Source organism: Rattus norvegicus, chromosome 2 (assembly GCF_036323735.1).
Source record: "Rattus norvegicus strain BN/NHsdMcwi chromosome 2, GRCr8, whole genome shotgun sequence".
Classification (NCBI taxonomy): Eukaryota; Metazoa; Chordata; class Mammalia; order Rodentia; family Muridae; genus Rattus; species Rattus norvegicus.
The window spans coordinates 51,228,429-51,253,873 of NC_086020.1; the positions used below are offsets into that span (position 1 = coordinate 51,228,429).

A 25,445-nucleotide genomic window follows, 5' to 3' on the forward strand; every position below is an offset into this window, starting at 1 on the left:
AGTTCAATGTCACGCTGGGCAAAAGTGGCACCCGAGAGCGTCCGGGCGCGCGCGGGTAGCGGCGGTCTACGGCCGGCAGGGGGCAGCCGAGGGGCGGCGCTGGCGCGAGGGTGCCGAGCCGCGTAGCCTCGCCCCGCGCCCGCAGCCTCTGCCTCAGCACCAGGCGCGGCGGAGCCGGGAGCGCGGCGGAGCCGGCAGCGCAGCCACTGAGGGCAGCGGCGGCGGCGGGAGCCAGGCGCGCAGCGGAGCAGCGGCGCGGGCGGGCGAGCGGGCAGCCGGCTCCGGCCCCTGCCCCTTGGCCTCAAGCCCCCGGCGAGTCTGGAGCCCTCGCCGTCGCCGGTCGCGTCCTTCGGGCATGGAAGGCGGCGGCAAGCCCAACTCCGCTTCCAACAGCCGCGACGATGGCAACAGCGTTTACCCCTCCAAGGCGCCCGCGACGGGGCCGGCGGCGGCCGACAAGCGCCTGGGGACCCCGCCGGGGGGCGGCGCGGCCGGGAAGGAACACGGCAACTCCGTGTGCTTCAAGGTGGACGGCGGCGGAGGAGAGGAGCCGGCGGGCAGCTTCGAGGATGCCGAGGGGCCCCGGCGACAGTACGGTTTCATGCAGAGGCAGTTCACCTCCATGCTGCAGCCTGGGGTCAACAAATTCTCCCTCCGCATGTTCGGGAGCCAGAAGGCGGTGGAGAAGGAGCAGGAAAGGGTTAAAACTGCAGGCTTCTGGATTATCCATCCGTACAGTGACTTCAGGTGAGGGATCCCTGGAGCCGCCCCACCCTGCTCCCCCTGACGCGCCCTCCGGCATCTCTATCCCGCCTCTGGGAAGGGGCGCCCCGGGGACTCACAATGGGGTGCGGGGCAGGCGGGGCGCCGGTGTTGGAGGCTTCTACTTAGACTGGCCACACTCCACTCTTCCAACTAGTTTCCACCGACGAAAGGTTTAGGTTAGGGAGTTTCTTCTCTCTAGAGTGCCAGCGAGGCATTCCTGCCTTGCCTGGTGAACTTTGGGGACAGACGAGGAGGGAAAAAGGCCACTGTACCCGTGGACAGGAGGTTGCTAAGTTGCACTAGAGAAACTTTTACTTCGGTAATGGGAGTGGTAGGACGAGGCAGGTATCCTTGCTAAGCGCATCTCCCCAAAGGAAAAAAAAAAGATGCTTCTGGGATCCCGGAGATGTGGAAACTGGAGACAGTGACTCACAGGTCCTAGCTGTTCCTGCCACTCTCGCCCCTGGGGGTGTTAATCTGTTGTTCTTATGCTTATAGGCACCCTTGTCACTACTGAATTTCTCCAGATCAGTGGCTGGCAGGCAGAGCTTCCGAGGCACTTGCTTGCGCTTGGGTAGTCTCTGACTCGAGGTTTCAGCGGAGCGGGCGCTGCCCCACTGGGCAAGAGCGTGGCTGGAAGCCTCGAGTTTCCGAAACAGAGGCAGGGGGGTCGTTTCCAGAGCCCCCTTCCTGAAACAGAGCGACACCCGCTCTTGACCTTGACTACAAATCCATTTCAGAAATGCCTTTCCAGTTTCCCAGCATGGGAGGAAGGGCGGCAGAGCTGTCAGCAGGAGACAATTAATATGAGTTTCCTGATCTTATTTGTGGCCCGAGTATTCATTTGGTTAATAAGCATGTTTAGAGACTGACAAATGAAGGTCGTGAAGTAGATCCTCTTATTAGTGCGACACGCTCCTGAACACAGGCAGAGCTTCCTTCTAAAAAAAATCCCAAACTAGTAACTCAAGGTGATATTCACTTGTTTGTTTATTCGTCCAACTAGGGGAAGCAAAAACAGCAGCAGCAGCAGCAGCAGCAATATCAACAAAACAATAACAACGAAAGGAAAATATGTGTATTATTGAGTGTATGCATAGGCTCCCGGTAAACTGCAAGCAAACATAACAATAAAAAACCTTACTTCCAGTAGCATTTAGAAACTCCCTGAAATTGCCTTCCTGTGCACGCAGGGGAGGGAGCTGTCCACAGTTCTGAATCAAGTTAACTGAGGAATATAACCCAAAAAGGCTTGGTTTGATGACCGTCCATCTTCCCTGAGATGTTTATCGTCTCAAAAATCAGCAGTCTCTATTCCTTGTGCACAGAGTGGATGGATTTTAGGAAAGACTTGATTTTAAAATGCTTATTCGGAAAAAAAACATAGAAAACCCCACTGAAGGACTTACACTAACTAATGACATTTACTGTCTGCAATTGAGTCTGATCGAAAGGTTGTTCAGGCTAAAAAAAGCCTCCCAAGTAATAAAACATGTTTCCTCTGTGAGGAAGATACTTGCGGAAGCAACCTCATAGATGGTCTTGCTCCATGTAAGGCAAATTAATGCTGTTGCACTCGATAGAATTTTAAAAGTGGAATCTGAGTCAGGTTTGAATATCATCTCTTTTTGATTCCTGCATGGAAATGTAATGCAAATTTTACTATAATTAAAAAAATTTTAAGAAACTAGTCAACAATCTTAACAAAATTTGAGTGATACTAAAATTAGGACATTTAGTGAAAATGTTCACAAAGATGCTAAACATTTTTTACTTGATAACGTGTTTAATTAAGTGATTCCAAATGATTCTTTTATATATTAATCAATAGAAAAATGATGGTGCTTTTCAAAACACTACCATGTAGCAAATGGTGAAACCCTCCCCATTTATTTTTTCTAACACATGCAGAGTCTTTTCCTGAGCTAGAATTGTAGGTCTAATCTGTGGATCAGTGAAACTAAGGGAGTCTACATGTTTCCCCCAGAAGACCTGCTGAAACAAAGCAAATGCTGCACAAAGGTGGGAGGCGAAAGCGAGGAATGATTCAGTTCCATCCTGCACTTTACGGAGATGGCCGATGACTAAGAAGTGAGCTTATATACAGACAAGCTCCAGTATGATTTAGGGGACTTGATTTCCCTTGCATAAATGGAAAAATGGAAGCAATAGGCTAAATAGCTATTATTACTTAAAATTTAGAATGGAATATATCTGAAAAAATTGTAACTTAGAATTTCTGTATGTATTTGTTTCCTAAGGAGATCATGGCCATCCTGTACCTATTGTACCTATTCGGGTACAGAAGACATTATTTAATTGGCATCTTTCTATACTCACAGTTACCCAGTTGGAAGCATTTCTAAAACCCATGGCATGCCAAGATAATATAGTTGTTGAAACTGCAACTGAAACCAGGCAAAATTCCAGCAATTTTTTCCCACAACAGTGCAAGCAATGTTCAAGTGATCCTTTTTGATCTGCCCATCACAGACCTTTCCAGAGGAAGGTACTTGAAGGGAAGTGCTTTGCTGAAGTTATGAGAACATCAAGCTTAGGTTCATTAACCTGCCAACAGAGGCAGGAACACAGAAGAGTACCTTGCTAGAAGGGTTTTTGGCTCTGGAAAGTTGAGAAACAAAGTGTATTCTTTGCTTGTTACTTTCATAAGTATCTTTGGGGCCAGAACTGTTTACCTTGTTTGTTGCTGGCTCTCAGGATGCAGAGTGTAGCAGGATCCCTTTTCCAGGAGATGTCGTGGTTTTGACATTGTGCCTAATATTCTGGTGCGCATCTCAAGATGACTTCTAAGGCTGGAGCCTTTCTCCCAGCCTACTAGGGCGGTGGTTCTCAACCTGTGGGTTGTGATGCCCTTGGCAAATCTCAGTCTCCAAAAGTATTTGCATCAAGATTCATTACAGTCGCATAATTAAGTTTTGAAGTAGCCATGAAAATAATCTTAAGACCGGGGGATCACCACAACACGAAGAGGTGTATTAAAGGGCTGTGGAATTAGGAAGGTTAAGGAGCACTGGGTTAGGGTGAGGGCTGTGTTTTGGATCACACTTCCAGACAACTAGCTAGTGCCTCTTTTACCCACCACAGTCTGAGTGTGCTACTTTTGTGTCTGGCAAGTTGGAGTCTCCCACTTTGAGTGTAACTAGGGCAGAGGCTCCGTGTTTCCTGTCTTTCTCAGGAAAGGACGGTAGTAGCAAAGAGGGAGCCCAATGTTATTAACACTGTAAGAAATCACGGGGAAGAAGTTAGGAAGTATAATTTTTCCTGTGATATTTAATTACCATGATTAGGGAAAATATTGGATGGTACTTTTAAAAAAAATTTTAACTTTCTTTTGACAGGATGTATGTGTTCCCCTGCTCCTCTTCTCTCTCTGTCTCTCTGTGTCTCTGTCTTTCTGTCTCTCTGTCTCTGTCTGGCTTTCTCTGTCTCTCTCTGTGTCTCTGTCTTTTTCTGTCTCTGTCTCTGTCTCTTTCTCTATGATTCTCTCTCTGTCTCTCTGTCTCTGTCTCTGTCTCTGTCTCTGTCTCTCTGTCTCTTTCTGTCTCTGTCTCTGTCTCTTTTTCTATGATTCTCTGTCTCTGTCTCTCTGTCTCTGTCTCTCTCTCTCTCTCTCTCTCTCTCTGTGTGTGTGTGTGTGTGTGTGTGTGTGTGTGGGTGTGGGTGTGTGTGTGTGCATGTGCAGATATGTGTATGGTGGCTTAGCTGTGTGATGTCTCCCTCAACTACTTTCTACTTTGGAGATAACTTAAAAATGAATTCACACAGGTGTGGATTTTTAGAGTGAAGGCATGGACTCAGCCTTTTTCAAATTTGTGTTAACAGTGCACATTTAATTTCAAGGTTAAGTATAAATATTTTGAGATAAGCAGCAGTGATTATTCATTTACTAGTCAAAATTACAATTTTGATCCATTTTAATAAGTATGTGATGGATGATAGGCAAATGGGGTCTCACTGTCAGTTGTTAGCGATCATATTCATGTGTGATGGAATAATATTTAGAATGCTTATGTGCTTATGTGGATGAGTGTGTGTGTGTGTGTGTGTGTGTGTGTGTGTGTGTGTGTGTGTGTGTGTATTGCTAAGGGTCGTACTCTGGGCCATGAACATGCTAGACAAGTTGCCACTGTGCTATCCTCTACCAAGATGAGTGATTTCATTGTGAGAGCAACTTACCAAGGGAAACATTGTTACCTGTTATTTGAATAACAGAATTTACATATATTACAAAGACATTATTTATTAATATCATTATGTGTCCAGTGAACTGTGCTGAATTCTACTGCATCTCCTTAATAGAAAACCACTAACCAAGATATCACCAGTGAGACATAGCTTAGGTAGGGTCTATAAAAACGAAAATTACACGTTTTCTATTTTTGCAATTCTGCTGTTCCTTTGTTGGTTAATGCTGACAGAATGTCTGTTTTAAACAAGGGGCCCCTGTTCTGTGAAGATGGAGCTGACATTGTGTCCTTTGCTGCATAGTGGGAAGGGTCGTATTGTGATTTCTGCTTTTCATTGTCAGTGGAGAAACCATGTACAAAACCTACTGTGCTTTAACTACTCAAATGTTCTGGGGAATCAACCCAAAGACTCACTTTCTGCAGATTTCACCTCCTCAGCACTTCACAGGTACAGGTGACTACTGACGTTAGAGGTCACATGACAGGCTCATTGGAGAAGGGAGCCTTCCACCTCGCTCCCCAGCCAATCAGAAAGAGACTGTATTTCCAGGTGCTCCTCACAAGAAAATAATTCAACCTTCTGGGGTTTGAGGTCTAATTAGCTTATTCTAACAATATCTTTAAGCTGGATGCCCTCTGCATTCTATAGCAATGTGTTTGTTTTCCCATATTGGCAGAGCCAGAATAAACCATAAAGATTAATTTCTATGTTAAGTGAATCTTTTCATGTCTTTAAATTTAATTATGATTTTCATAATGATAATAATATTGGTAAGCCCAATTTTTTAAAAAAAAATATTTAAAAGGGACCTTAAGCTATCGGTTTATTAAGTTATACTTTTACAATGTTTTATTACTTAAAGTTTTAGTTAATGTTTGGATATTAAATGGCATATATTGCATATTGTAAAGATAAACATATTTTACTTATGGTAAGTCAAATATTATAGTGTCCACTTTTCCTGAATAAATCTTAATTTAAGACTGCTTTGAAGACTTGCTATGAATTGAGAAACATTAGACATGTATACTATACCAATCATATTTATTTTCTGCTTACTTATTTTATTTGAATAATAAAATTTACATATGTTACAGAGATATGTTATTTGTTAATTAATCACGTGTTCAGCTAACTGCTGTATTCAGCTGTATCGGCTAAATCAAAACCCACCAACTAAGGTATCATTGCCAATGGGACACAGCTTAAATAGGATCTATAACTCAGCATACTTACACTGTATGAGTCTATCTCCCACTGAGAGCGTGACACCCACAAAATGCCCTCGGTATAAATTTCATGTGCCCACTTTCCCATTCAGGGCAGACTGCCCATGTTCTCAAATAATTAATCTCATTGTTTAGCAATAGATATTGGACTTAGTGTGAATCCTTTCGAATATAGAACCTTTTAAGTCCAATATTAGCCTTAAATATATACATTAGTGCCGTGAAAGTACATGAAGGAAGAGTACATGAAGAACACGGAATATTTTCAGGGTCTATGACAAAGTTTTTGCTCTTATCTTTGTAAATGCATACCAGACTATGAATTATGCTGCTGCCATATTTTAGGAGAAGAGTCAGGGTATTGAAGAGTCAAGAGTATTGAAGGAAAAATCTTCATATATTAGAAAAATTCATATTGTCTAAGTAATAATTTTTTTAAAAATATCTTTCTTTTACATGAATTTATTTTAAATTATAATTTTTCCTTATTTTTGAGGATCTCATACATATATACTATATGATATTATTATATTTACCCTCTATTTTCCTTCTCTAACTCATCCATATCCCAGTCTACACATGCCTTCCCAACACTTTCCTCTTCCTCCCCTCTAAGCCTAATTTGTGCTTCTCAGATGTACATGAGAGATGTAATGGCTGCTTACCACTGGTTCTCTAGAAGTAAAAGCCACAGCATCCACAGAATAGAGCAAATCCTACAATCCTTTGCCTCCCAGCTGCTCCTCTTTTTTTTCTGATTATAGTGTGCAAATGTAATGCAAACTATTCGATGTACATACCTATATAGATTGCTATCTAGAAAGGTTTTGATATATAATTAAAAGACATGTACATACTATTATGTTCCTGTAAACATAAATAAAGACCTGAATTGCTAATTAAATTTTCCCCGATATTTAAAATCTGACTTTAGCTGAAGAAAAATGAGTTTCCTGACCCTTTCTTGTTTAGTAATGAATACTATCCTAGTATTTTTTTAACCTCATCATTGTCCACTCACTTCGAGCACATGCTCATGCTTTGAACATATCTTAGCAGTCTTATAGGCATACTTCGTATTTCATTTTAAAGGCTTGTGTAAGTACAAAAACAAAGGCAAATCCAGAAAACTAATCACACACAAAGGTGGCAACTTTTAATCCATTTTGGACTTCCAGATTTTCCTGAAATATTTAGGGATTTTAGCCAGTGCTTCAGCCAACACGTTTTTGTATTTTATTATATTCTTGACAAGGTTCATAGGAAAGAGTTACTAGTTATAGGCATTTTACAATACTTTTTTATTAATTAACACTGGCCCCAGAAGTGTCTTAAACCAATACGAGTGGTATGATCTCCCTGAGGTTGACGTCCTTGCTCAAGTGTGAGCAGGCTATTTTACAACAGAGACTAAAAGTCAGTCCTCAGACCCACCATCTTCTAGAGATGAAAAACTGTCCTGAATTGTAAACTTGAATGATGCTTTAATTCTCCTGTTTTGTATTTCTAATTTTTTTCTTTAAATTTATTCTTCGATATTTCCATATAGTATATTTTTATCATATTGTTTCCTAACTTCTTTTAGATCCTCTCCTTTCCCTACCCACCTAACTTCATGTTCTCACCCCCCCGCCCCCAACTAAAGGGAAAGGAAACAGCCACTTAAAATCTCTTTATGTTAGTGTTGGAAAAATGCATAGAGTGGCTACTCTTTCCTTCTGTATGGTCTTCGATGATATTTTAACAGTGTTTGGAGATATAACTTATATGCTGTATACTTTGCCAATTACAAGCTTAAAAGTAAATGTTGTTATTACATTATCATAGTTGTGTGTCCATCAACATAATCACCTTTTAGGGCATTTTGTCATCCTAAGAGGAAACTTCATGATCATTAGTACTCACATCCCCCCTCATCAATGAGCAATCAGCAATCTACTTTGTGTTGACAGATTTGCTAGGCTTATCCTAGAAATATCACATCCGCTGGATCATATAATATCTAGTATTTTCCTGGCTTCTTTCACTTAACATGTTCGCCATAGCACCTCCAATACATTATTTTTACATTTTATTTTCATTCTTGGCTGAATACTATTGATAACATAGATGTGGTTTCTTAGATTTATCTATACATATGTTGACAGACATAAGATTTTTGTAATGTTCAGTAGTGCTGGTATGACTATCCTTACATTTTACATGTTTTTGTGCAATGTTATCGTTGAGAGCAAAATTGTTTGGTCAGTATAATAGCTATCAATATAAATTTATTGGATGAACAGTAAAGGGTCAGTTCTTTGCAGTATTGAGGCACGATGAATTTCTGAGTCAGCAAATTCAGAAAAGGGCATCAAAAACTCTGTGTTCCTCCACAATAGGATCTGGTACCCCTGTTATTTACAACCTGGAACCAAAAACATTGCATTCACTGCCCACTGTAAAAAGGAATAGATAAAAATGTAGAAAGATGAAGTGGTTTGAACATCATGTCAGATATAGATAGTGAAAACTGGGCCAGGGATTCAGATCTGCTTGAATCTTAATTCTGTCATTTCAACCCTCGCCCAATAGGAAACGAGCTGCCAACATAAATAATTCTCTAAAGTTTCAGGGAAACATGATTAATTGAAACTCATCATTTATCCTTCCTCCTTCTTGAAATGGCTATAAAATAATATGAAAATATGCATGTAGATCCATAGAATGGAGAAACAGAGGACAGAGAATAAGAGAATTGGAGGTATTCTGGGAAATAGATGAGGAAAACATCTCACATATACAGTTATTCGTACCCTGAATCTCAGAAGAGGAAGGGATTTGGACCAGTTTAAAGTAGTTCCGGGAAAGCGGGGCTGCAAACAGAATAGACTACAGTTTCCTTATTGAATGCAGAGCTCTCAGTGCTAGGCCTAGCTTACCTGAAGTCAAGGCAGGGAACTAGAGCCACTACAGAGTCTTGTTTACCAGCTAATCATGTTGCCAAAAGCCCCACATATATACGTAGAGGCTATCATTTTTTGATACTTGTTTGTCTGTCTGTTTGGTAAAACATTGTTTAATAATTGAGAACAAAAACATTGCCAAAATTTTCACTCTAGTCTCCACTATGAAAGAAAATGACTAAATCAAGTAGAAAGATAAAATCCAAAGGAAAGAAAGATAGAACAGATGAAGGAAAAATGATAACATTATCAACACACACAGTATTCTTAGTAAATATTATTTCTATACCATAACAGTGGTGGCTTTTTGGCTTTTTTTTGCTAAGATATTAAGCAGTCACTCTTGGGAACGGGAGAGATGGCTCAGCAGTTATGAACGCTGGTTGCTCTTGCAGAAGATGTGGGTTTAGTTCCCAGTATCTACATATGGCTCACAACTATCTGTAATTCTATTTCCCGGGGATCCAGACCTTTCTTCTGGCCTACACAGACAACAGCCCTTTGTGTGGTATTACATACATCCATACATGGAAAATACTCATGCAGGAAATTATTTGTAAAAGAAATTTTAAAAGAAATAACGGAAATAATGAATTCATTAAAAGGCCCCCAGAATTAAGGCAATTAGGAAAAATAATGAAGAAAATGTGAAATAGCATGTGAACATATAGAATTAACTCTTAAAATTAAAATATAGCCAAAGAGACTCCAAAAGAGAACTATGAAATTAGTCAAGATTGTGCACTGAGACTTGGAATTTGTAGAACAAAGTCTTCCACAAGACCATGTTTTTCTTCCAAAGTTGCTCATTAATTTGATCCAGAAAAACTAGGAGTTAGGAGAAAAACTGTGGAGACGTGCAAGATGGGAGGTGAGACCTCACACGGAGCTCTGAAAGAGAGAACCGGGAATATGCCTGAGTCATCAAGATGGCAGCCAGACTAAGCCAGTGTGGAAAACAGAGAAACTGAGGATGAAGAAAATGAAGTTGGCATTTGAAAAAATATCATAGATATTCTACACATCATGAAAAATAAGAGGTCTTTAGTTATTGTAAAATATCTGTAAAGTAATAATATATGAGCTGTAACACAAGACCTTTATTCATTCCAGAGTAAGCTGAAAGTCTGTAAAACCACGAAAAGAACCAAAGTTGCCTTGTTCAGCAAGTCAGTAATACCTGTCGACAATTTAATTGAAAATTATGGGCCGGTTATTCGAGAGGGCAGGAGAAAGGTAAATGCGGGTGGGTTGCTGAAAGGAAGCTACATCTTCAACTTCTATAATTGGAAGCGAACATGGTTTAGAGTCAATAAATTGATTTCTCTTTGAAATATGAGTTAAATGCTAAAAGAAACAGGGTGGTTTAATTTGGGAAGCAAGCATGTAGAACAGCAGAAATGGGGTAGGGCTTGTATGTTTTGACCTTTTAAGTCTAGTTTCCCTGAAACAACTATTGGAGTAACTAATGTTTTGAGGCAATTATTTGGGTTTAAATTATTACTGACTGAGAGTTTCAGTTTCTTCAGTTGCACAATGAGAAATGTAACATAGGTTTTGTGGAATTTTGGAGAAGATCCATATTTTTGTCTCTTTATTTATACACGTACTATACATGATTTATGTATGCACGTTTATAATCGGAAGATTATGCTGGGCATTTAAAACCTCCCAAGTTTAGTTATTATTAGAAAAGTAATGAGGATGTTTGCAGCCAACCACTGGATTGACCACTGAGCCCCCAATGAAGGAGATAGAGAAAAGACTGAAGGGGCTGGAGGGTTTTGCAATACCATAGAAAAACAATATCAACCAACCAGACACCCCAGAGCTCCCAGGGACTAAACCACTAACCAAAGATTACACGTGTCTCCAGTGACAGAATGGCATTGTCCAGCATCATTAGGAGGAAAAGCCCTCGGTCCTGTGAAGGCTTGTTTCCCCAATGTAGGGTAATGCAAGGGCATTGAGGTTGGAGTGGGTGGGTGGGAATGGGAGCATCCTCATGGAAACAGGGGGGAGGGTGGAATGGGAATAGGAGAGGGGGATAAGGGGGTAACATTTGAAATGTAAATACATAAAATATCCAAGAAAAATAAAATTAAAAATAAAAAGAATCATAGCATGCAAACTAAGAAAACAAAATTATTCCCTAAGGACATTCTGTGATAGTCTTTAGAATTCACTTATTTTTATGTGTGTCGATGTTTTTCCTTCAAGTATGTCTGTACTACGAATCACATGCATTCCAGTTGACCATGGATGCTTGAAGAGGGTGTCACATGCCCTGAAATGGGAGTAAGAGATAGATGTGAGTCTCCATATAGGGCGCCTGGGTTCTCTGGAAGAGTAGCCAGCGTTCTTAACAGTTGAGCCTTCCTCCAGCCCCAAGCTGCAGAATTTCCTAAGCAGTACCACCTAGGAAGGAGGAACATCTCATTGTTGTAAACTATGCAGCCATTTTCTTAATTTTCTCATCACAGTCACCCGTGTGGCAGACTGCCCGGCGTACAATGGCATGCTTTCTCTGGGCTGCATGAAACATGTCTAATGAGACCATTAGTGTTGTGAAACTTCTAACTCATGCTCATCCTGCAAAGTTTTCTAGATGTATCAATTTGTATAGAACCATATAAGTATAGCTGGCATTAAATAGCGCAGTAGCAAACATGTAGAAATAGATCTTAGAGAAAATTGAAGTGGCACCGTGTTCCATGTGCTGCTTCCTGTTAATCTTCATTTTCATAGAAAAAATGGCATAATTAAAACATTTGGGATCTTATTGCAGATCAATTAAATGTTACACATGAGCCAAGTATGATGAATCATAACTTCCTAAACTCTTTCATTTTAATTTTATTGTCAAAGTTAATTGTCTGGAAAATGGCTATTTAGAAATACGTTGTAAGAATACGACAAACATTATTGTGGCACAGTTACGGCAGGGCACACCTGCAACATGGATGTGGAGTTAAGAAAATTAGAAGCTCAAGGTAGGCATTGGCTATATAGGGGAGTTCAAGACTGGCCTGGATTACAGGATAACCTCTATTAAAAGCCAAAGAAGCAGTTGAAAATATTCCAATTTTGAAAAGATAGTCTTTAATATCTTACATTCTGATATCATTCGAGAACAGATGTACTTACCACTATTGAAATATATTTGAACCTTAGTTTTCAAATTGCACTATATTAAAAGGGCATATGCAGAGACTTAAAAAGTTATGTTTTATATATGCACACTAAGTACATTTTTAGTAGATGTCATTTATAGATTAACAATAATTTTTAAGGGTTTTTGTTCTGAGCATCTACTTGGTTAATGTTGTTGAATAACCATGCAAATAAAGTTTTGATTAACACTGTAGGAAGCTTTTATGTGTGCATATATGTATCTAATAAGTAGTAGAAATATGTACCAGATGTGGTTATGTTTGCAGCTGTGTTATACAGCATAAATAGTATCACCATTCAATTGTCTATACTTACTGTTTACTCGCCATTTATGGCTATGCGCTCATACCAGTGTCTACGAGATTTCTAAACTTGAAGAATCCTGGGCCCTCGAAAGAACATATACTTGCAATGTTTCATCTATGGCTTTAAGAGGTTCATGCATTCCTTTAAGCATATTTATTTTGGGAGCTGAAGTTAGGACTTGTTCTACCTAACATTTTCTAATTAAAATTCATTTATTTATTTATTTATTTATTTATTTATTTTAAATTTTATTTTTCTTGGATATATTATGTATTTACATTTCAAATATTATCCCCTTTCTCCCTCTCTCCCATAACCTCTCACCCTGCTACTATGAGGATGCTCCCACTCCTACCCACTCACTCCCACATCAACGACCTGGCATTTCCCTGCACTGGGGCATCGAGCCTTCACAGGATCAAGACCCTCTCCTCCCATTGATACCAGATAAGTCCATCCTCTGCTACATATGCAGCTGTAGCCATGGTTCCCTCCATGTGTACTCTTTGGTTGGTAGTTTAGTCCCTGGACACTCTGGTGGGATCTGGTTGGCTGATAATATTTCTAAACATAAGTAAAGACACCAAGAACAACATGCAGGAGAAAAAAGAAAACAATTTTGTTTGGGTCGGCAATTTTAGAATCAAGAAACTGTAGTAGTCTTGCCTTATGTAGCAAATTTACTGTCAGCTAAAAGGTCAGATTTCTAAAAAGACTACACATTCAAAGACAGGGAGACTTGAATGCCATTGTTCACTGATACTTTATTCACAACAGCAAGAAAATGAAATCAGATTGAATGTCTGTCAATATGAACAGATAACAAAAATGAATATATACACAATGGAATTTCATCCAACTATAAAGAAATGAAATTCTGACAATTCAGGAAAATTAATAGAACTGGGAATTTTTCTGTTACTATTAAGTAACACGGGCTAAGAAAGATACTACATACACTCTCTCAGAGATCATCTCTCTAGAATTTATGTGTCAGTAAAGGAGAGTGGAAGCCAGGAAACTAGAAAGGACCCCTTGAAATGAGGAAGAGCAGACTTTAAAGGGTATAATGTAATGCACATGAAATTAAAGGAGAAGGCAAAATCCTGGGAACAGAGGGTTACAATAGGAGTGTGGGACATAGTGATATGAGGGCATGTATGTTTGAAAATGCCACGAAGAAACTTATATGTTTCTTGAGTTAATAAATAATCAGTCTGGTTTTGAGGTTATATAACTGATTATGAGTAATTTAATGAAAAAATTGATTGTTTAGTAAATGCAATATAGCAGAAAATTATGACCAGAAACATGAAACACTGTGGGAGAAGAGGAGACTGTATGTAATTCTTTGCATACTCTGTTCACTGGCTTTCCTGTTACTGAAACCATTTGGTGACTGGTTGAGTATATTAAAAATATACCTTTATTTGTCAAAGTAACTTTTTATTTATTTACCTGTTGTTGTCCTCTTGGAGGCTTATCACAGAATAAACTCACCTTTTTTATCTTGATCTGAACTCTGGCTGATTTAGCTCAGCTCTTATGACTCAAATTCCTCTTCAAACTGACAGAGTCAATCTGGCTTCTCTCAGCTTCTCACTTAATTGCTCTGCTTAGCCTCAAACAAACTTTGGAGTTTGTTCTAATCTTCTGGCTCCTTATTCCCTGGCTTCAACAGCCTCTGCTGACCTGCACTGAACTGCATGAACCCATGAATGAATTCGATTCCACTGCACCTCACTGCAGTCACTGCACTGACTCCTAACTGACTGAACTCTCTCCCTGCACTACTCTTAAATTTTCTCCCTTTCCTGTCTTTTCTTGTGAGAATTTGGTGTCTCTTATTTGACTCATTCTGTCAAATCTTTCTCTGTTTCATCACTTTTCCCTCAATTAAGCATCATTGTTTGGGATTAAAGATGTGTGTTAAGAGCCTGTCTGTAATTCCAGCCAGAGAGATTAAAGATACATAGTGGGTCACACAGACCTAGTAGGTCTTTGGATGTGATCCCTTACCAGAGTGGTGATGTTGCTAGATTGAAATCTCTCTACAGTAAATCTTTTAACTGTCAACAATAATGATTAAGGGATATAGTCAAAAAATGAAGAACTACTGAATCCAGAAGGCAAAATATAAACTGCCCACACTAGCTTGAAAATGTCAATAAATAATATAAATATATTTTTATTAGTTTATACTAAAGTTGGGTCTGAAGTTGGGCTGACATTTACTGGTGGCAAAATATCATTGAATAAATAGGACATATCAGTAAATTAGTAGATTATTTAGCAATATTACTGTTTTTCATAATTCTTTCATGAATTGTAAATTGATACATTTCCAAAGGTTCATTTTATATTCTCTATAAAATGTTTATTGAAAATGTATAATCTAGTAAATTACCTTAAAAAGAAAAAAGGAGACATTTTCAAGTACATGGAAACAAAGATGACCTTTATAGATAGTGTTTTTATAATTATATAAAGTAATGTACAAGTACAACCTTAGCAAAATTTTAAACCTACACAATAGCCTTGGCTGTCAGTTATTCTACATTTTTGGCCTTTCTTTAGAGTCTCAGCATGATTCTCACAGTAAATGTATTGCATTTACTGTCCTTTACTTATAATTTAAATCTTAGTACAGTTTTTTTAATGCTATAGTCAAAAGTCCAGCAGCATACAAATACAAGGTGATCTCCTAAATTTGAATACAAGAAACATTAAGAATTTAGCAATATTATGCCCAATCTTTTCATATGTAATTTCTACCAGCAAGATTATCTTATATGTTCTATTATATGATAAGGTTATCTATTATTTCTATTAACTAGGATGCCTTATTTTATGGGGGATTTTTTTTTGGTTCTTTTTTTTCCGGAGCTGGGGACCGAACCCAGGGCCTTGCGCTTCCTAGGTAAGCGCTCTACCACTGAGCTATATCCCCAGCCCCATGGGGGATTTTTCTAATCTGGACATATTTGTATTAAGAATGTCTTGGTGTCTCTGTCCAGATAGATGACTGTTACAAAATACCACATCTAGGTTTCTTGTAGACAGATCTGGAAACCTGAAACGCCAAAGCCAAAGTGATGAGAGGTTTGGTGTGTGGTGAGGCCTGCTGCTCATTGATGACTGTCCTCTTACTGCCACTTCACAGGGTGGCAGGGGCCAGAGATCTCCTGTGACTTCTTTCCTAAGGATTCAACCATGAGAGGTTTTTTTCTATCTCTCATGGAGAGGCCCCACATCTTCATCCTAGGAGTTGAAGTTTTAGTACATGGATTCATGGAGCCTTTAAAATCAATGTTATTTATACATACTTAGGGTGGCTGGCTTTATTTTCACAGAAACATAAAAACCTCTTAAGTGTTTTTATTATTTTTAGAATAAATACTATCTTGATCAAAATAAAATTGTGAACATGTGCCTTTGAACAATGGCATTTAGAAAGAATGATATAATTTCACCATGTCATCTACTGTTCTCTATGTCAAACTATGCTTGACATAATGATACATGTTTCAAAGGCATTTTACAGGGAGAGGCTAGTACTATTAACATAATTGGCCTCCATCTTTTATTAATAAAATATCAAATCAACAATTGGAAAGATTAATTTTAAATTTTAACTCCACAGAAACAGTTTTCAGTTTTTCCACCAAACTGAAAGGAAAAAAAAATAAACAAAAGAGAATCCCAAGTCCGTCCATGAGCAAGCAGTGTTAGTCTGTCCTGTGTAAACTTAATGGAAATGATATCACAGACATGGAACTAAGATATTGAGGTTGAAATAATTTTCAAAAGCAAAGAGAATTTGAGTCTAAAAGATGGCAATGGTAGGAGTAGTACACAAAATATAGTTTCAATAGACAACGAAACCTAAAACTGAATCAATAACCAAGTCAACATGAGTGTATTATACAGCAACCGTGTCCTCCTAAAACCTGAATCACATGTAAGTTCCTATAAAGCTTTAACAGATGGAAGTCTCATGCTGTGTGAGCTTCTGCATAGGGGAGGGACAATGATACACAAGAGCCTCTGAGAGAATCAGAAGAAGTGGACCATCCAAGAAATTATAAATGAAAAAGCTGTAGAAACTAGGGTAGGACCAGACATTGGCCAGCAGTCATCAGAAGTGGAATGGAGGCTCAAAGGGAGTGCTGAACATGGATGTTAGCTTGTGCAGGTTAGTATATCAAGGAAGACTCTTGGGCTAGTAGGAAAGAATTGGGGATTCTCTTAGGGAAGCTAAGTGTGGTTTTGAAACATGTGTAAGAGCTTCAGTGAAAGGGGATCTGCTGCCTGTTTAAATCTGGATTTATAGGGATATGAACGTGATTGCTTACTGAAGGTGATAGAAATTGTATTTAGTGACTTGAAACCGGAATAGGTAAGAGGAACGAATGAACTGTCTACTCATTCCTTGCTGTATAATCTGAACTACAATGGAAGAGATCAAATGCATCCTTACAAATGATTGCGGCTAAAATTAACCCGAAAACCTGCTACCCAGTTTTAAAAAAAAATGCAAGTTCTCTACTCTCATTAATGCATATTCTGAACATAAATGGCCCTTTGTATCAAACAAAAGCAGACCCAGAAACCACCTTCTGTTTTGCCAGAGGGACGGATTCCATATTTAAACAGGTACTTGGAAACAGAGCGTAGTAACCACGACCACAAATCGAGACCACAGTGATCTGTGTGACTTGGGTATGAGATTGGCAAAATCTAGATAGAAAGAATGAATGGATCTGCTACCCAAAGTCTTCAACAGATAACAAGAGGGACAGGGGGAAGTTCAGATGAAGATTCTTCCTCTTCAGAGTGGGGATGAAGGCACCAAAATGTGTAATTTAAGCATATGCAACTGTGTTCAAGCACAAGAAAATTCAAGAAAGGCACCAGTGTGGGAGGATGGGAAGGGGCTGAGTTTGGGGACTGTACATGTAACTGGGTTTCTCTATTTCATTATGGAGCTCTATCCCCTGTGCTAATTGTGAGTTAAAGGGTGTTGGGATTGTGGTGAGTCATCCTATGTGACTTTCTCTGTTTTATCATATAATAAAAAGTGAGGGAAAGGGTGTCTTAGTTTTGGAAAGGAGCTATCAAGTTGTAAGTTATAAAAAAAGGTCAATGTAGTATTACTATTTATCTGTGTTTTACTCATATATTTGATTGGCTTTATGTAAAGCTCTAATAAAACCAAGGTAAAACAACTTAATGTGACATATGCTAAGAATATGTAAGATCCAGGCCCAGTGTCCCAAGAGTCAGTTATAACCTTATATTTGATCTTTCTTCCTTCTGGCTTTCATGGCTGCCAGCTTGTGGGTCTCTATACATATTAGTTTTCAATTTCATACTGGCTATATGTAATAGAATTGAAGAAATAACACAATATTTTCAAACCAGGCAGATATGCAACTTCTTTAAGCTAAATTATCAATTTACAGAAAACAACGTCTATCTCTTCAGATTATAATGTATAAAAAATAATAAGTAACAAATGCCTGACTCTGGCCCACTAGATAGTAACTTTTCTGCACACTCTCCTTTTTTCTTGTTACTGACTGCTCTAAGTACAAAGAACAGTGTGATTGTGGGGCACACAAAGGTGGCAGAGTTTCATACATCAGCTCATCCATCCGTAGATACTCAAAGTGCCAAGTATATTTTCTTGAGCTCCTAAGGTTTTATGTACAAAAAATTGAAACAGTCATAGCCTTTCATGGGCTGTTTAGTTCAGTCAAAGAACAGGTGATATTTAGTCCTTGATATCTCTTTCTTGTACAGTGGTTCTCAACCTTTCTCATGCTGTGACCCTTTAATATAATTCCTCATGTTGTGGTGACCCTCAGTCATTAAATGATTTTCACTGCTACTTCATAACTATAGTTTTGCTACTCTTATGAATCATAACGTAAATAATTTGGGAGACAGAGGTTTGCCAGAGGACATGACCCACAGGTTAAGAAATCCTGCTAGTCCTCCCTCCCCCTCTTCCTTTCTTGTCTATAAAAAATTACCAACCAATAATTGCACATACCAGTTTAAGAAATTGTTGGGAATTATCTACTTTGAAATTTAACATTTGACTATTTTAGTTCCAATTTTCACTTTTATGAATTGAGAACGTGGAGAATTTTCAAGCTTTTCATCACCAAGAAAATCAAACAGAATTATTTCAGAATTGTGCATTTAAAAGAGACCAAAAAATAAAAAACCACCAAGATTTCTTTATCCTAAAGAAGTTAAGTTTTCTTTATGTAAAATAAGGGTGATGCTTATTTCTTCTGCATCAGAAAGCCACGTTTGAAGGAGAGTGAAATGTTCCTAACCTACTTTCCTCTCTTCAATTTTTTACCTTTATCACTCTTGCTAATTGCCTGGGTGTCCTTTACCCATCTATTTTCACGATTCTTTCCCAGAGGCTTGGTTTAATTTTAAAAGTGCAGTGTACTCAGCCCTAATTATGTGAGAGATCACTGCAGGCAAACAGCAAGAGATAGCAGTGACCAAACCGTGTTCTCAAATCAGTGACGTGGCTATCACAGCCAGTTGTTATAAATATTTAATGACTAGGAAATACAGCTATGGAAGGCAAGACGCAGAAGCTAGTGACATTTGAAAAGAGGAGTCCTTCCAGAAACAAAATTTCACTAGATAAGATTTTAAAAATAACTGCGCTTGTACTTTCCATGTTTTTCTTAAGTACTTAAAAACTTGAGAAAACTTACAATTCAACCTGCCTTATAATTAGTAATTAGAGACAAAGATTTCTTTGAGTAATAATGATATTTAAAAAATGCACTACTCATGAAGACAAAACTTAGTGTTGTTACTGAAATTATTGTTTCCACATTGGCTTCAATGTTCACAGTGTTTATTTTTAACAATCTGTCATATTTATATTTACATCGGTTTAGTAGGGGAAAGGGTACTATCAAGGTATTGTAGCTTACCACACATGGGTAAACTATTAAAACCAGGAGGTAGCCAAAGTGTAGTGTTGCCTGTTAAGTTCTGAATATGTTCCCACAAGATCCTAAACTTCCTCTCCTTTTTCTTTGAGTCCAAGAACAAAATAAAAACGAGACTTTTAAGACAAGCAATTTCCTTAAACAAATATTTTGTCAGAAACAGCCCCCGCCTGAACACACAAAAATTGCCAGTAGGGATATACAAAGAAAGATACTATGACAGGTACTCTTATAGTCTGACTGCAGCTTAGGACATCAAACTATGGAGAAATTATGTTTTTTTATTTTATAAAGATTTATTCATTTATTATATATCAGTACACTGTAGCTGTCTTCAGACACACCAGAAGAGGGCATCGGATCTCTTTACAGATGGTTGTGAGCCACCATGTGGTTGCTGGGAATTGAACTCAGGACCTCTGGAAGAGCAGTCGGTGCTCTTAACCGCTGAGCCATCTCTCCAGCCCTGAGAAATTATGTTTTAAGACTGCTTGTAAGAGAAGAAGAAGCTGAGATTTGGAACCTATGGATCCAGTTCAGAAACCTTAGGTGTTAAATGCCCCATAAAGTTTTCAGTCATACACTGATTCAGTATTTTAAACATTTATACATTGTTTAAAAATGCAATAAATAAGTAATTAGGAATTAACCTTTTTTTAATTTATTTTATGTATGTGAACACACTGTAGCTGTCTTCGGACACACCAGAAGAGGGCATCGGATCCCATTACAGATGGTTATGAGCCACCATGTGGTTGCTGGGAATTGAACTCAGGACCTCTGGAAGAGCACTCAGTGCTCTTAACCTCTGAGCCATCTCTCCAGCCCAGGAGTTAACTTTTGATAACAAATGAAAAGCATAGGGATGTTTATGGTAACACGGAGCAAGGAATTAGCCCAGGTGCCTGACAAGCTGAGAGTAAGTATAGCACTTGGCATCTAGGTTCAAAGGGCAAACAGGAATCTGTGAAGTACACAGTGGTTTGGGGGCTGTGTGAGCAGAGCTCACCATCTCTCCTTGTGGTGAAGCAATAGTTGCTAATCAAGGTGTGGGTCATTGGCCACTAGTAGTTAGAGACATAAACATATACAGAACCATAATAAATGGACATGTCATAGATTAGAGATACATGATAAAAGGCCTTTTAAGGCCCATACTCTGCGTATATTTCATATATAATGTTTCATTCAGCCTTTGCTCATCTAATTCTTTCATGATTGGGTTTGAATGTATTCTCTTTAAAAGTTCAGACTTGCCACAAATCTTTAAACATGAGTGAACACTCCATCACTTTGCATTCTCTCAGAACTTACAATTTATTTCACACTATTTTTAGATCACATATATTTTCTGGTTATCTTAACCATTATATTATTTCCAATTCTACTCCCTTAGCCCAAATTTCAGCCAGAGCATCTATTTCTTTTGTTTCATTCTGGTTTTGTTCCCTCTTGCTTCCATTTGTTTCCACGAGGGAACTATTTTGTCTAAAATCATTCTCTTCTCTCAACATATCTATATACAAATGTGCTAGAATTTCACCAAAATATACTTATTGTCCCACTAAAATCAGGGACTAGACAAGGCTGCCCACTCTCTCCCTACTTATTCAATATAGTTCTTGAAGTTCTAGCCAGAGCAATCAGACAACAAAAGGAGATCAAGGGGATACAGATCGGAAAAGAAGAGGTCAAAATATCACTATTTGCAGACGACATGATAGTATATTTAAGTGATCCCAAAAGTTCCACCAGAGAACTACTAAAGCTGATAAACAACTTCAGCAAAGTGGCTGGGTATAAAATTAACTCAAATAAATCAGTTGCCTTCTTCTATACAAAAGAGAAACAAGCCGAGAAAGAAATTAGGGAAACGACACCCTTCATAATAGACCCAAATAATATAAAGTACCTCGGTGTGACTTTAACCAAGCAAGTAAAAGATCTGTACAATAAGAACTTCAAGACACTGAGGAAAGAAATTGAAGAAGACCTCAGAAGATGGAAAGATCTCCCATGCTCATGGATTGGCAGGATTAATATAGTAAAAATGGCCATTTTACCAAAAGCAATCTACAGATTCAATGCAATCCCCATCAAAATACCAATCCAATTCTTCAAAGAGTTAGACAGAACAATTTGCAAATTCATCTGGAATAACAAAAAACCCAGGATAGCTAAAGCTAAACTCAACAATAAGAGGACTTCAGGGGGAATCACTATCCCTGAACTCAAGCAGTATTACAGAGCAATAGTGATAAAAACTGCATGGTATTGGTACAGAGACAGACAGATAGACCAATGGAATAGAATTGAAGACCCAGAAATGAACCCACACACCTATGGTCACTTGATTTTTGACAAAGGAGCCAAAACCATCCAATGGAAAAAAGATAGCATTTTCAGCAAATGGTGCTGGTTCAACTGGAGGGCAACATGTAGAAGAATGCAGATCGATCCATGCTTATCACCCTGTACAAAGCTTAAGTCCAAGTGGATCAAGGACCTCCACATCAAACCAGACACACTCACACTAATAGAAGAAAAACTAGGGAAGCATCTGGAACACATGGGCACTGGAAAAAATTTCCTGAACAAAACACCAATGGCTTATGCTCTAAGATCAAGAATCGACAAATGGGATCTCATAAAACTGCAAAGCTTCTGTAAGGCAAAGGACACTGTGGTTAGGACAAAATGACAACCAACAGATTGGGAAAAGATCTTTACCAATCCTATAACAGATAGAGGCCTTATATCCAAAATATACAAAGAACTCAAGAAGTTAGACCGCAGGGAAACAAATAACCCTATTAAAAAATGGGGTTCAGAGCTGAACAAAGAATTCACAGCTGAGGAATGCCGAATGGCTGAGAAACACCTAAAGAAATGTTCAACATCTTTAGTCATAAGGGAAATGCAAATCAAAACAACCCTGAGATTTCACCTCACACCAGTGAGAATGGCTAAGATCAAAAACTCAGGTGACAGCAGATGCTGGCGAGGATGTGGAGAAAGAGGAACACTCCTCCATTGTTGGTGGGATTGCAGACTGGTAAAACCATTCTGGAAATCAGTCTGGAGGTTCCTCAGAAAATTGGACATTGAACTGCCTGAGGATCCAGCCATACCTCTCTTGGGCATATACCCAAAAGATGCCTCAACATATAAAAGAGACACGTGCTCCACTATGTTCATCGCAGCCTTATTTATAATAGCCAGAAACTGGAAAGAACCCAGATGCCCTTCAACAGAGGAATGGATACAGAAAATGTGGTACATCTACACAATGGAATATTACTCAGCTATCAAAAACAACGAGTTTATGAAATTCGTAGGCAAATGGTTGGAACTGGAAAATATCATCCTGAGTGAGCTAACCCACTCACAGAAAGACATACATGGTATGCACTCATTGATAAGTGGCTATTAGCCCAAATGCTTGAGTTACCCTAGATCCCTAGAACAAAGGAAACTCAAGACGGATGATCAAAATGTGAATGCTTCACTCCTTCTTTAAATGAGGAAAAAGAATACCCTTGGCAGGGAAGGGAGAGGCAAAGATTAAAACAGAGACTGAAGGAACACCCATTCAGAGCCTGCCCCACAGGTGGCCCATACATATACAGCCACCCAATTAGACAAGATGGATGAAGCAAAGAAGTGCAGACCGACAGGAGCCGGATGTAGATCGCTCCTGAGAGACACAGCCAGAATACAGCAAATACAGAGGCGAATGCCAGCAGCAAACCACTGAACTGAGAATAGGTCCCCCGTTGAAGGAATCAGAGAAAGAACTGGAAGAGCTTGAAGGTGCTCGAGACCCCAAAAGTACAACAATGTCAAGCAACCAGAGCTTCCAGGGACTAAGCCACTACCTAAAGACTATACATGGACTGACCCTGGACTCTGTCCCCATAGGTAGCAATGAATATCCTAGTAAGAGCACCAGTGGAAGGGGAAGCCCTGGGTCCTGCTAAGACTGAACCCCCAGTGAACTAGACTATGCGGGGAGGGTGGCAATGGGGGGAGGGTTGGGAGGGGAACACCCACAAGGAAGGGGAGGGGGGAGGGTGATGTCTGTCCGGAAACCGGGAAAGGGAATAACACTTGAAATGTATATAAGAAATACTCAAGATAATAAAAAAAAAATAAAATAAAATAAAAAATATACTTATTGTGAAATATAAATGCAATATTTTAAAGTATGCTTTTTATTTAGCATGACAATCTAAAGTATCTGATAAAATAGAACTATAAAGTAAATATAGAGTTTCTGATATATGTGCTTATTTTTCCATGGAATATTTTGACATTATCGACACTTATGTATTTATGAAACAGACATCAAGTCAAGGTGTTTTGTTGAAGACTTCATATGTGACACCATGGTAAAGTAAATTATACTGAAAACCTGAGTAATCAAACATTACTGCCTTAGCTCTGATTCCTGTTGTTATTTTTAAGCCGTTGACAAGAGACAGTTAAGGAAGAAAGGGTTTATTTGGACTCAAACTCCACACTGCAGTACATCTTGTTGGGAGAGTAATCATGGTGGATGCTTAAAGCAGCTCCTCATAGTGCATCCACAGTCAGGAAGTAGACAGTGGATGAGAAGACATGTTTCCTTGTTAAACCTCAGTGATACACTTCTTCCAGCAAGACTACATCACCTAGGAGTTCTAAAGTTTCCCCCCCCATAGGGACACTAACTGGGAACCACACAATCAAATACTTGAGCTTATAAAGTACACCTCACATCAAACCATAATAACTACATGAGACTTTCCCCAACACCATGTTAACAATGTTTTTCAATATGTCTGGCAGTGGTATATAGGAGGACTACAGGTTTTTCCATGTTAATTTGTATGCTACTACTTTGCTGAATGTGTTAGTTAGCTTTAGAAGATACCTGGGAGAACTATTAGGGTCATTTACATACAAGGTTATAAATAAGGATAGTTTGACTTCCTTCCCTTCCTATTCCCATCCCCATGATTTCCTTCTCTTGTCCTGTTTCTCCAGCTAAGAAAGAATGGAGAGTGTGGTTCATGCTTTTTCCTAGAAACGAGCTTTTCTTCATTTTACTTGTTGTTGAGAGGGGTTAGAAGAATACAGGTAGAGGAAACAGAAAGGGAAAGAGAGTACAGATGGGGGAAACAGGGGTGGTTAGAGCACAGTAGAGTCAGATAACTATTACTAAGGATGGTTCATTCTGCTATAAACTCGGGTCACACTGAGACCACTGCTTGATGGGTCTGTTCTAGAATGCCTTATCAATCGATTTTAGCTGTAGCAGAGGATATGTGAAGATGATACTGTGATCAGGGAATAATTGTATGATTTGGAAAAAATATCAGGAATGATACAGTTGTGAGGAACTTGGAAAGACAATTTAAAAAGCTTTCAGGAGCCAAAGGTGAAAGAAATCGAACAACTAAATAAATAAATTAGTAGTGAGTAATAATTCAATGTATAATATACTGTAAAAGTCTGCCCATGCTTATATAAATAAATGATTGAATCAATAAATAAAGAGAAGAATTACCAGTGATTTACATAAGCATTCTACCCTTAAGGAAGTAGACTGTAGTCTGTCAGTTAATTGTGTCTGTCAGTAGTGACTCCTTTAAAAGAACATGTTGAGAAGCCTGTCCAATTCTGCCAGAAGCTGCTATAATCACATACCTGAAAACTGTCAAGGTTACCAGAAAAAGAATAGTCTGGAAAACTGTCTCAGCCTGGCTAAGGGGACACGGCAACAGATTATAATGTGATACCCCAAGAGAATTCTTCAACAGAAGGACCCTAGGATAGAGAAT

At 38.9% G+C, this 25,445-nt stretch overlaps 1 protein-coding gene across 1 annotated transcript in view; it reads left to right on the forward strand.

Moving 5' to 3' along the window:
• Window positions 1-281: 281 nt before the first annotated feature.
• Window positions 282-25,445, forward strand: part of Hcn1 (hyperpolarization-activated cyclic nucleotide-gated potassium channel 1) — a 404,097-nt gene continuing 378,933 nt past the window's right edge. Inside the window, exon 1 of the mRNA NM_053375.2 lies at window positions 282-747. Coding sequence (NP_445827.2) covers window positions 356-747 — 392 coding nt within the window. The 5' untranslated portion in view covers window positions 282-355. The remainder of the gene's footprint in view (window positions 748-25,445) is intronic.